The 12,870-nt window shown below is 35.2% G+C and overlaps 1 protein-coding gene across 1 annotated transcript in view; it reads left to right on the top strand.

The window, feature by feature from the left end:
• Positions 1-12,870, top strand: part of LOC108682039 (titin) — a 182,954-nt gene that overhangs the window by 113,797 nt on the left and 56,287 nt on the right. The window contains exons 89-110 of the mRNA XM_047880517.1: positions 119-205; positions 639-719; positions 1,418-1,498; positions 2,245-2,319; positions 2,525-2,611; positions 3,321-3,395; positions 3,601-3,687; positions 4,025-4,105; positions 4,815-4,889; positions 5,095-5,181; positions 5,522-5,602; positions 6,327-6,401; positions 6,649-6,729; positions 7,642-7,716; positions 7,919-8,005; positions 8,223-8,303; positions 9,613-9,678; positions 9,873-9,956; positions 10,134-10,220; positions 10,534-10,611; positions 10,791-10,871; positions 11,659-12,354. Of these exons, the coding sequence (XP_047736473.1) occupies positions 119-205; positions 639-719; positions 1,418-1,498; positions 2,245-2,319; positions 2,525-2,611; positions 3,321-3,395; positions 3,601-3,687; positions 4,025-4,105; positions 4,815-4,889; positions 5,095-5,181; positions 5,522-5,602; positions 6,327-6,401; positions 6,649-6,729; positions 7,642-7,716; positions 7,919-8,005; positions 8,223-8,303; positions 9,613-9,678; positions 9,873-9,956; positions 10,134-10,220; positions 10,534-10,611; positions 10,791-10,871; positions 11,659-12,354 (2,388 nt within the window). The remainder of the gene's footprint in view (positions 1-118; positions 206-638; positions 720-1,417; positions 1,499-2,244; positions 2,320-2,524; positions 2,612-3,320; positions 3,396-3,600; positions 3,688-4,024; positions 4,106-4,814; positions 4,890-5,094; positions 5,182-5,521; positions 5,603-6,326; positions 6,402-6,648; positions 6,730-7,641; positions 7,717-7,918; positions 8,006-8,222; positions 8,304-9,612; positions 9,679-9,872; positions 9,957-10,133; positions 10,221-10,533; positions 10,612-10,790; positions 10,872-11,658; positions 12,355-12,870) is intronic.

Below are 12,870 nucleotides of genomic sequence, written 5' to 3'. Positions count from 1 at the left end.
ATTATCTTATCTTACAGAAAATAATCTAGATGAAGACAGACATTTTTATTTATTTCCGATGTAGAACTTCTTTCAATATCTTTCAGAAATTATTCACATAATTTTACACTCTCCACAGCTCCTGCAGAATCAACAGTTGTCGAAGTTTTTGAAGAAAAACCATCTCTACTCACAAATCACACAGAAATTGTTGAAGTAGAAACAGGTAACGCCAAAACCCAGTTCGAAAAATTCAATCGATTGCCTAATTTTTTTTACAACCTAGTTGAATTTAGAATTCTCGAGTCAAGTTGTCACATCAGAAATCTTTCACATTTATCTGCTGATTATGTAATACTTTTTTATGTTAAAATTTGGATAACATTAGTGCATAATGCCCGCATTCAGCATTCAAAAGGTCGACATCGACATATGCCCATTTTATGCACATACTCATTATACAATTACACTGAATGCTCTTGAGTCATCCCTTGCAATATGATTTCTATTTGAACACTGGAAATTGAACACATGTGTGGAGAAAATAAAGAATGGATCTGGTATTAAATGGGACGAATAACTTGTACATGGTCCTCCATTAATCAATGTATCATGAAATGAATATTATCACATTTATTTTCTGCTTCACTATATTTCAGCACCTGTGGATGAGGTGCTAGTTAAAACCACGAAAAAAGTCATCAAAAAGAAGAAGCGAACAGACATTCAAGAAACGGAAGGTACACTTACTTTTCCATGAATGCTTCACTATAAACACTGCCGGAGAATCTTGAGACATTCGAAATAGGTGAAACTTATGTTTTTTCAAAACCTTTATATTACAAATGTTAAAATATTATCATTCTTTACATCTGACCGCAAAACTGGGCACATATTATTACCATGTCTTACATAAAATAATCTAGATGACGAGACGTTTTCATTTCTTTTCAGTTTAGAACTTCTTTCACACTCTTTCAGAAATTATTCTCATAAATTCACCTTTTCTACAGCTCCTGCGGAATCAACAGTTGTCGAAGTTTTTGAAGAAAAACCATCTCTACTCACACATCACACAGAAATTGTTGAAGTGGAAACAGGTAACACCAAAACCAGTTCCAAAAATTCAATCGATTGCACACCATATTTACATCCAAGTAGAATCAATTAGAGTTCCCGAGTCAAGTTGCCACCACATCAGGAAGCTTTCACATTTAACTGCCGATTATCACTATCCTATGACACGGAATGCACTTGAGTCATTCCTTGCAATGTGATATCTATTTGAACACTGGAAATTGAATACATGTGTGGAGAAAATAAACAATGGGTTGCTTATTAAATGGGATTAATTACATACTTGTACATGGGTATGAATTAATCAATGTATCATGAAATGAATAGTATCACATTTATTTTCTTCTTGACTATATTTCAGCACCTGTGGATGAGGTCCTAGTTAAAACCACGAAAAAAGTCATCAAAAAGAAGAAGCGAACAGACATTCAAGAAACGGAAGGTACACTTACTTTTCCATGAATGCTTCACTAAAACACACTTATAAACTTGGCTTCTGCTACTCATACCGAAAGCAAACTGTAAAATCAGGCTCGTGAAACAATGCTTGTACCAAAATCCTAAAATCCAAAATTATCCTTTGCTGCTTGTACCAAAAATATTGGAATATGACACTCATCAACTCAACCTATGCCACTAATACCAACAGAAGATCAACATTACAATAATTAACTCGATTTTGTTATACTAATTTAAAAAGTAAAGATACATTAGCCCTCATTAACTCCGTTTCTGGCACTAATACCAACAAAAAGCTAACATAACACTTATTACGAATTCAATTTCTGGTACGACTGCAAGAAGTACACTAACATTGCACTCGTGAACTCAGTTCCTGGGATTAATATCAGAGTCAACGCCTCACTAATATCTTACTCATTTGACAGGATTATTTTACAATTAGTTGAATTAATTGAAAATTATTTAACTTGTTTATCACTAGAAATGAAAAACTTGAGAAGTAGAAGATCATTCGAAAAGGTGTGCCATTTCAAGTGCAAAGTGTTTTTACATGTTAAAATTGAGCCCTTCCACTTACCAATGGTGACTCCCAACAAACGATTCGTTTAAACACCTCCCCAAGATCATATTGTCATAAGCTTCTTAGCTGTCTACGAAGATAGTTGTTGCAAACTTTATTTTCTCCCCAAAGATCAATTGTTCATTGTGGACAAATTGTTTTTGCAGATGTCGTTTCCATACCAGAACAAGTCGCCTCTCTGGATGAAACACTGCCGGAGAATCTTGAGACATTCGAAATAGGTGAAACTTATGTTTTTTCAAAACCTTTATATTACAAATGTTAAAATATTATCATTCTTCACATCTGACCGCAAAACTGGGCACATATTATTACCATGTCTTACATAAAATAATGTAGATGACGAGACGTTTTTATTTCTTTTCAGTTTAGAACTTCTTTCACACTCTTTCCGAAATTATTCTCATAATTTCACACTTTCCACAGCTCCTGCGGAATCGACACGTGTCGAAGTTTTTGAAGAAAAACCATCTCTACTCACACATCACACAGAAATTGTTGAAGTAGAAACAGGTAACACCAAAACCAGTTCCAAAAATTCAATCGACTGCACACCATATTTACAACCTAGTAGAATCAATTAGAGTTCTCGAGTCAAGTTGCCACCACATCAGAAAGCTTTCACATTCAACTGCCGATTATCATTATCCTATGACACGGAATTCACTTGAGTCATTCCTTGCAATATGATTTACATTACAATCATAAACTCAATTTTATTCTAATTTAAAAAGTAAAGATACATTAGCCCTCATTAACTCCGTTTCTGGCACTAATGCCAACAAAAAGCTAACATAACACTTACTACGAACTCAATTTCTGGTACGACTGCAAGAAGTAAACTAACATTACACTCGTGAACTCAGTTCCTGGGATTAATATCAGCGTCAACGCCTCACTAATATCTTACTCATTTGACGCGATTATTTAACAATTAGTTGAATTAATTGAAAATTATTTAACTTGTTTATCACTAGAAATGAAAAACTTGAGAAGTAACAGATCATTCGAAAAGGTGTGCCATTTCAAGTGCAAAGTGTTTTTACATGTTAAAAATGAGCCCTTCCACTTACCAATGGTGACTTCCAACAAATAATACGTTTAAACACCTCCCCAAGATCATATTGTCATAAGATTCTTAGCTGTCTACGAAGATAGTTGTTGCAAACTTTATTTTCTCCCCAAAGATCAATTGTTCATTGTGAACAAATTGTTTTTGCAGATGTCCTTTCCATACCAGGACAAGTCGCCTCTCTGGATGAAACACTGCCGGAGAATCTTGAGACATTCGAAATAGGTGAAACTCTTATGTTTTTTCACCTTTATATTACAAATGTTGAAATATCATAATTCTTTACATCTGACCGCAAAACTGGGCACATATTATTATCATGTCTTACAGAAAATAATCTTGATGACGAGACGTTTTTATTTTTTTTTCAATTTAGATCTTCTTTCACACTCTTTCAGAAATTATTCTCATAATTTCACACTTTCCACAGCTCCTGCGGAATCGACAGTTGTCGAAGTTTTTGAAGAAAAACCATCTCTACTCACACATCACACAGAAATTGTTGAAGTAGAAACAGGTAACACCAAAACCCAGTTCCAAAAATTCAATCGATTGCACACCATATTTACAACCTAGTATATAGAATCAGTTCGAGTTCTCGAGTCAAGTTGCCACCACATCAGAACGCTTTCACATTTAACTGCCGATTATCACTATCCTATGACACGGAATGCACTTGAGCCATTCCTTGCAATATGATATCTATTTGAACACTGAAAATTGAATACATGTGTGGAGTAAATAAACAACGGGTTGCTTATTAAATTGGATGAATTACATGTACATGATTATGAATTAATCAATGTATCATGAAATGGATAGTATCACCATTTATTTTCTTGACTATATTTCAGCACCTGTGGATGAGGTCCTAGTTAAAACCACGAAAAAAGTCATCAAAAAGAAGAAGCGAACAGACATTCAAGAAACGGAAGGTACACTTACTTTTCCATGAATGCTTCACTAAAACACACTTATAAACTTGGCTTCTGCTACTCATACCGAAAGCAAACTGTAAAATCAGGCTCCTGAACTTAGCTTTGCTGCTTGTGCCAAAAACATTGGAATATGACACTCATGAACTCAACTTATGTCACTAATACCAGCAGAAGAATTACATTACAATCATAAACTCAATTTTATTCTACTAATTTAAAAAGTAAAGATACATTAGCCCTCATTAACTCCGCCTGGCACTAATGCCAACAAAAAGCTTGCATAACACTTATTACGAACTCAATTTCTGGTACGACTGCAAGAAGTAAACTAACATTACACTCGTGAACTCAGTTCCTGGGATTAATATCAGAGTCAACGCCTCACTAATATCTTACTCATTTGACAGGATTATTTTACAATTAGTTGAATTAATTGAAAATTATTTAACTTGTTTATCACTAGAAATGAAAAACTTGAGAAGTAAAAGATCATTCGAAAAGGAGTGCCATTTCAAGTGCAAAGTGTTTTTACATGTTAAAAATGAGCCCTTCCACTTAAAAATGGTGACTTCCAACACGATACGTTTAAACACCTCCCCAAGATCATATTGTCATAAGCTTCTTAGCTGTCTACGAAGATAGTTGTTGCAAACTTTATTTTCTCCCCAAAGATCAATTGTTCATTGTGAACAAATTGTTTTTGCAGATGTCCTTTCCATACCAGGACAAGTCGCCTCTCTGGATGAAACACTGCCGGAGAATCTTGAGACATTCGAAATAGGTGAAACTCTTATGTTTTTTCACCTTTATATTACAAATGTTGAAATATCATAATTCTTTACATCTGACCGCAAAACTGGGCACATATTATTATCATGTCTTACAGAAAATAATCTTGATGACGAGACGTTTTTATTTTTTTTTCAATTTAGATCTTCTTTCACACTCTTTCAGAAATAATTCTCATCATTTCACACTTTCCACAGCTCCTGCGGAATCGACAGTTGTCGAAGTTTTTGAAGAAAAACCATCTCTACTCACACATCACACAGAAATTGTTGAAGTAGAAACAGGTAACACCAAAACCCAGTTCCAAAAATTCAATCGATTGCACACCATATTTACAACCTAGTAGATAGAATCAGTTCGAGTTCTCGAGTCAAGTTGCCACCACATCAGAAAGCTTTCACATTTAACTGCCGATTATCATTATCCTATGACACGGAATTCACTTGAGTCATTCCTTGCAATATGATATCTATTTGAACACTGGAAATTGAATACATGTGTGGAGAAAATAAACAATGGGTTGCTTATTAAATGGGATGAATTACATACTTGTACATGGTTATGAATTAATCAATGTATCATGAAATGGATAGTATCACATTTATTTTCTTGACTATATTTCAGCACCTGTGGATGAGGTCCTAGTTAAAACCACGAAAAAAGTCATCAAAAAGAAGAAGCGAACAGACATTCAAGAAACGGAAGGTACACTTACTTTTCCAAGAATGCTTCACTAAAACACACTTATAAACTTGGCTTCTGCTACTCATACCGAAAGCAAACTAAAATCAGGCTCGTGAACTTAGCTTTGCTGCTTGTGCCAAAAACAGTGTAATATGACACTCATGAACTCAATTTGTCACTAATACCAACAGAAATAACATTACAGTCTTAAACTCAATTTTATTTTACTAATTTGAAAAGTAAAGTAACACCAGCCCTCTTTATTTCCGTTTCTGGCACCAATACTAACAAAAAATGAAATAACACTCTTAACAAACTTAATTTCTGGTGCGACTGCAAGAAGTAAAATAATATTACACTCGTGAACTCAGTTTCTGGTACTAATATCAGAGTCAACGCCTCACTAATATCTTACTGCATTGACACGTTGACACGATCATATTACAAGTAATTGTTGAACTCGGTGAAAATTATTAATTTTTTTTTCTCATTAGAAATGAATAAGCTTGGTATAAAAAAATCAAATGAAAAGGTGTGCCATTTCAAGTACAATATGTTTTTAAAGATAAAATGAGCCTTTCCACTTGACCAAAGATTACAGATCACTCCCAACAAACGATACTTTTAAACACCTCCCTAATTGCATATTGTCATAAGCTTTTTGGCTGTCTACGACGATAGTTATTGCAAACTTCAATTTCAACGCAAAGATCAATTGTTTATTGTGAAATAATTGTTTTTGCAGATGTCGTTTCCATACCAGAACAAGTCACCTCTCTGGATGAAACACTGCCGGAGAATCTTGAGACACTCGAAATAGGTGAAACTTGGATGTTTTATCCATCGTTTTATTACAAATGTTAAAATATTATAATTCTTTACATCTGACTGCAAAATTAGGCACATATTACCATCTCGTTCAAAAAATAATCTAGATGAAGACAAACGTTATTTTTAGTTTCAATTTTGAACTNATGGGATGAATTACATACTTGTACATGGTTATGAATTAATCAATGTATCATGAAATGGATAGCATCACATTTATTTTCTTGACTATATTTCAGCACCTGTGGATGAGGTCCTAGTTAAAACCACGAAAAAAGTCATCAAAAAGAAGAAGCGAACAGACATTCAAGAAACGGAAGGTACACTTACTTTTCCATGAATGCTTCACTAAAAACACACTTATAAACTTTGCTTCTGCTACTCATGCCGAAAGCAAACTGAAATCAGGCTCGTGAACTTAGCTATGCTACTTGAGCCAATATCACTGGAATATGACACTCATGAACTCAATTTGTCACTAATGCCAAAGAAATAACATCATAGTCAAAAACTCAATTTTATATTACTAAATTAAAAATTGAAGTAACACTAGCCCTCATTAATTCCGTTTCTGGCACTTATACTAACAAAAAGATAACATAAAACTCATAACGAACTCAATTTCTGGTACGACTGCAAGAAGTAAACTAACATTACACTCATGAACTCAATTTGTCACTAAAGCCAACAGAAATAGAATTACAGGAATAAACTTTAATTTTATTTTACTAATTTAAAAAGTGAAGTAACACTAGCCCTCATTATTTTCGTTTCTGGCACTAATACTAGCAAAAAGATAACATAAACACTCATAACGAACTCAATATGTGGTACGACTGCAAGAAGTAAATTAACATTACACTCGTGAACTTAGTTTATGTTACTAATATCAGAGTCAAAGCCTAACTAATATCTTACTGCTCTGACACGATCTTTTTACAAATAGTTGTTAAACTCAGTGAAAATTATTTAATTTCTTTGTCATTAGAAATGAATAACCTAGGTTAAAAAAACAAGTAAAAATGTCTGCCATTTCAAGTGCAATGTGTTTTTAAAGTTGAAAACGCTCCCTCCCACTTGACCAACGATTACTCACAACAAACGATACTTTTAAACACCTCCCCAACTGCCTATTGTCATGTGATTTTCGGCTGTCTACGACAATAGTTGTTGCAATCTTCATTTTCACCCCAAAGATAAATTGTTCATTGTGAACAAATTGTTTTTTGCAGATGTCGTTTCCATACCAGAACACGTCACTTCTCTGGATGAAACACTGCCGGAGAACCTTGAGACATTCGGAATAGGTGAAACTCGGATGTTTTATCCATCATTTTATTACAAATGTTAAAATATTATAATTTTTACATCTGACTGCAAAATTAGGCACATACTATCATCTAATTACAAAAGTAAACTAGATGAAGACAGACGTTATTTTTAGTTTCAATTTTAAACTTCTTTCACACTTTTTCAGACATTATTCTCATAAATTTACATTCCTCACAGCTCCTGCAGTATCAACAGTTGTCGAAGTTTTTGAAGAAAAACCATCTCTACTCAAACATCACACAGAAATTGTGGAAGTAGAAACAGGTAACACCAAAACCAGTTCCTGAAATTCAATCGATTGTAAACCATATCTTTGCAATATAATATCTAATGAGGTACAAGAAATTGAATACGTGTTGGGAAAACATCAATAACGGATTGCTAATTAAATGGGATGAATGACTTGTGCTTTCCTATTAATTAATCAATGTATCGTGAAATGGATACTATCACATTTGTTTTCCATTAAACTAAATTTCAGCACCTGTGGATGAGGTCCTAGTTAAAACCACGAAAAAAGTCATCAAAAAGAAGAAGCGAACAGACATTGAGGAAACTGAAGGTACACTCACGCTTCTTTGAATACTTCACTAACAATAAATTAATCAAATGAATCCCTGTAATGGTGGCACATGTGATCTTTTTATCCCATACACCACTATTTTAGGCCCCGCATAAGATGTTCAAATTCCATTCCAAATAAAGTTATCGAGAAAAAGGAAAAAATCCAATTGCAAATTGTCAATTGATAATCCAATTGTCAAAAAATTATCAAGGTAAATTATTAGTTTTTCAAAAAAATTTGCCGACTGCCTGCAAATTGTTCATACGTGTCTAATGTTTTAACACTATATGTTTGGTACATCTAATAAGCGCATAAATACACTTTTTAGGACACGCGACACTTTGAATAATTTTAATCACATTCGTTCACCAAAACTGCTCATTTCAAGTAACAGCAGAAATTCATTTTCTCAACACTTTTTACTTGCTCGATATTGATTGGAACCAGCTTCAATTTTTCTTGAAGCCAGTCATTCATACATTTTTTAAACCAGCTTCAGTCCAAGAAACACACAAACAAACGTCAATCATAATTAACTCCATTTTCCTTACTTGAGAAGAAACAATTAAGACATCCTTTTGAGTAACTTGGCTTTTAATTGTTACTTAATTGTCTATGATAGGCAGTATGATTATGATTCTCTTATCAGAGAGCCTATTTACTACAACAAGTTTACTCATATCGGCATAGAGACCCCAACAATATATATTGTAATATCTTCAGAGGCCCCTAAACAATTCTTCTCTAGTGACTTCAATAATAAAGACGGAAACTAAAGTCGGAGACTAGTAGGAAACTTATATAATTTTAGTAGACGTTTGCACATTTTTTGAACTCTCAGTTTTTCCAATGCTTAAGCTAATATCTCTTAAAGGCACACTGAATAAGCAAACCTTGATTTGAAAATTGCACGCTCTTTTGTGGTCGAATTTGCAATCGTTTCCCTTCATTGCAATTGTTTTTCTGCGCATAATTACGACGGTTTATCGATGTTTTGCAACACTTCACTTCTTTATCATCAATAAACCCGCTTTATTTTCTTATCTTCTTCACCCATGTTTCTATTTCCACCTGTTCTACTTGAGATATTGTATACGGGCAATAGAAGTTATGTTTTATCTTTGAGGGATAGACGACTATTTTATGTTTTAATTTTCCAGTTAAATTTGTGTTTAATTGCTAAAATTCCCTAAATATCTCACAATTCCGATGGATTTTCTTATGTTTTTGTGACTTAGTAGCTTATCCTGCTAATTCTTCGTAGACAACGTACATAACAACGAAACGATCACTTACATTATTGCAGAAGGAGCTCCAGCTACTGAGCAAGTCGTGACCTTCCCTGAGGAACAAGCCGAACCTACAAAGATTGGTAATTTTAATATCAAATACTATTTGAGAAAACGATATCATGCCTAAATTGCGATTAAACCTCTAATGATATCGGCGAAAATGAAATTTAACTTTTTACATTTACGCGAGTAAACACCCGCTAATGACATAATTTTTCGAGTCATTATCACAACTCTCAAATCGCTTTTTCATCGAATATTTTCATTTCCTCAGCACCTGTTGAAAAAATTACTGCAGAGATTCAAGACGAGCCGCAGATGATGATTCACCGCACAGAAATTGTGAACATTGAAACAGGTATTAAGACGTTGCACTGGTATGAATTGTCAACCAAAGAGACTGCACCAAACACGAAACAATCTCTTGCCTTGTTCAGATTGCGAATACGTTTAAAGATCTATTTTCACACATCTATTTTATTCTTAGACCGTGGTGTGCATATAATTATTCACATTCATTCACTATTCATTTCAGCTCCCGTCGAAGAAGTCACGGTCAAAACCACGAAAAAGATAAGGAAGAAGATTCGTTCCGAAGTACAGACTTCAGAAGTAGTTGAAGGTATAACTTTCTAATCATACGTTACGAAAATGAAAACGCCAACACAAATCAGAATCATACCATATGTTTGAAAATTCACTCGTGTTATATTTTATTTTGAGGCAACCTAAGCTATGGCTACTTCAGAAAATTAGGAGATTATTGTTTTAAAAAACTCGGTTCAAAGAAATTCATGATTTTATTGAATGTCAAGGTTACTAAACCAAAATGTCCCTCTCGAGTTACAAGATCACGACAGAAAGTATTATTGCACATTTGATTTCAGCTTTACCTTGCCTCTTTTTGCAAGTAATTTTACTGATTGTATTTCTAGCGGCGACACTTCCTTCTCAAAAGGCCTCAGATATTATTGAGGAAGCTCCTGAAGATCACGTCGAAGTACTGCATATAGGTATTCCGTATGATTAACTTGCAAGGATAGCTTATCGTTTTGTTTCATATTGTTAAGAGCATTGAATTATTTTATTATATGATGCCGTCCAATTTTTGAAATCCATAGTTTACAGACGATGAGGTTAAAGTCACATTACACGAGTGCATTGTTTCATCAATACGACCTATGTTTAACAGCCGCACCTCAGCGAGAAACAGCTCAGTCTCGAGAGTACACGGTTCAATCACACACCGCTCAAGTTACCCAAGTTACAACAGGTAAAATAAACTGGCTTGCTCCCACCTCTGACGCTACACTAATATATACATCCCCCCAACGAGGATTCTTTTACATGATTCAGTTACTTCTCTACTGTAATTTTACCCGATTTCGACAGCATGACATAAATTAAGAGATTTCAATGAAAACCTGATACCAATCTTCATCTATAACATGGTACATAATTTTTATGAATTTAAAACTTTGTTTCTTCCAAATTCTTCCTCAGTCTTGGTTTTGAATTTCGATCTGATTCGATTTCTGGTAAACCAGTTCATCGAATGGTCTCCACAGTTTTTTTCAGCATGTCTGGTTTACCTCAGTTTTTATACCCATGAGTTCTCAACTTTTGCATGCTTTTCCTGCCGGATTTCTCTTGAAGATATGTCATGAATTGCACGATTTGACTAAATTTTTACAGAGCCCAGCCCATGCAGAGGCATTCCTAGCCGTGTGTAACTGAGCATGCGTCGTAAAGTCATATCTTTTTCAGATTTCTCCAGAAGCGGCGATGTTCATGTCTTTCCATCGTCTGGTATCCGGAAACTTTTTGAAGCATCTCAGGGCGGCACTACTAATATAATAATACCTTCTTAATTTCGTTCATGGATCGCTAATAGTGAAAATGAATGCCTTCTCTAATGATCCCTTATATCCTTGTTTCTCTGCAGCTCTTAACTTTTCTCGATTATTTTAAATATTTGTCTAAGTTCCACCAGGTTACACCCACTTTATCTCTGCCCTCTCGAACATCTAACACACAGTTCGTATCATTACCATTTGCAGAAGAATGCGTGCCAGGATTTAAGGCTCTTCTTCGCATCGCCAAGGACAGTAAATTCGATCTGGAGACCGTTGAGGCAGAAGAATGGCAGACGCCTGAAATTCGGCAAGATCTTGCAAAGCTCAACCTTGAGGTAAAGAAAGGAGCTCAAGTCCAAGAACTCATGACAATGCTCAAGGAAGGAGATTTCCCTGCTCTCAAGGCTTCTGAACACCAAGCATCGATTTTAGAAGTTGCGAGTCGCATGGAGAAAGCAGTCGTTACTGAAGTGCTCGTTCACGAAGCCTCCTACAAGAAAGAGAAAAGTATCGGGGCGAAAACTCTTCTAAGATCCATCGAACGAGGACAAGAGACGGTTGAAGATATTATTATGGATGTATCCCGCGAGTTTGGACCTCTGTCTGTTCCTGCCAAAGAAGTCGCCGCAGTCGGTCATCTGTTGAAAGAAGGAGTTCGATGCGACGAAGTCGTCACCATGATCGACGCCGGGCTGCTACCGGGCCTGCAGAGTCCTCAGGCTCAATTGCCTTTGGTATCAATGGTCAGCAACAAGGGGCATACCGGAGTCGTTTTTGAAGTTCTCGTTGAAGAATCAACAAAAGAATTACTGCATCAAGCTCCGAAACCTACGTCTGCCGAAATGACTGAATACAAGACTCGCTTGGTTAAAGCTAACGCTTCCAGTGCCGATGTCAAGAGTGAGTCTTTGGACGGTAGAATAACCAGCTGGAATTGTCTGCGTAGTCTGCCTGCTCTAACTGCTTTCTGTAGCCGATTCTCTTCAGAAGACGCTTTATCATCTACTTCTCTCTAGCCTACATAATTGCTTATTCTTTAGCTGGAATCTTTTAGAGGTTGGAATTATGGGCATCTCATTTTAGTTCCGAACTAAATTGTTTATTTTTCATTCAATTCGAAGGGAAATCTTCTTAGAGGTACTGTGCTACATACGAACCCAAAGTTCAACTGTTCAGCGTTCATCAGCATAATTTTCTAAAAATTCAATGTATTATCTACAGTTTTGACGATTCGGTTCATGAATGTGAGAAATCGATTATAATGCATTTAAGTTTTGTAGATAGTGGCGTTTACTGGAATCGCACTGTTGCGTCACACATATAGTTTACGAGTACTCGACTTCAATTAACATCTCATTTAGACAAAATAATGGATTTCTCTGCTTGTGCACTCTAACCCAGCTTCCAAAACTATTC

Source organism: Hyalella azteca, unplaced genomic scaffold (assembly GCF_000764305.2).
Source record: "Hyalella azteca isolate HAZT.00-mixed unplaced genomic scaffold, Hazt_2.0.2 contig5528, whole genome shotgun sequence".
In the NCBI taxonomy this organism is placed as follows: domain Eukaryota; kingdom Metazoa; phylum Arthropoda; class Malacostraca; order Amphipoda; family Hyalellidae; genus Hyalella; species Hyalella azteca.
The sequence above is the reverse complement of the archived record's forward strand: the minus strand, read 5'-3'. Positions and strand labels throughout refer to the sequence as shown.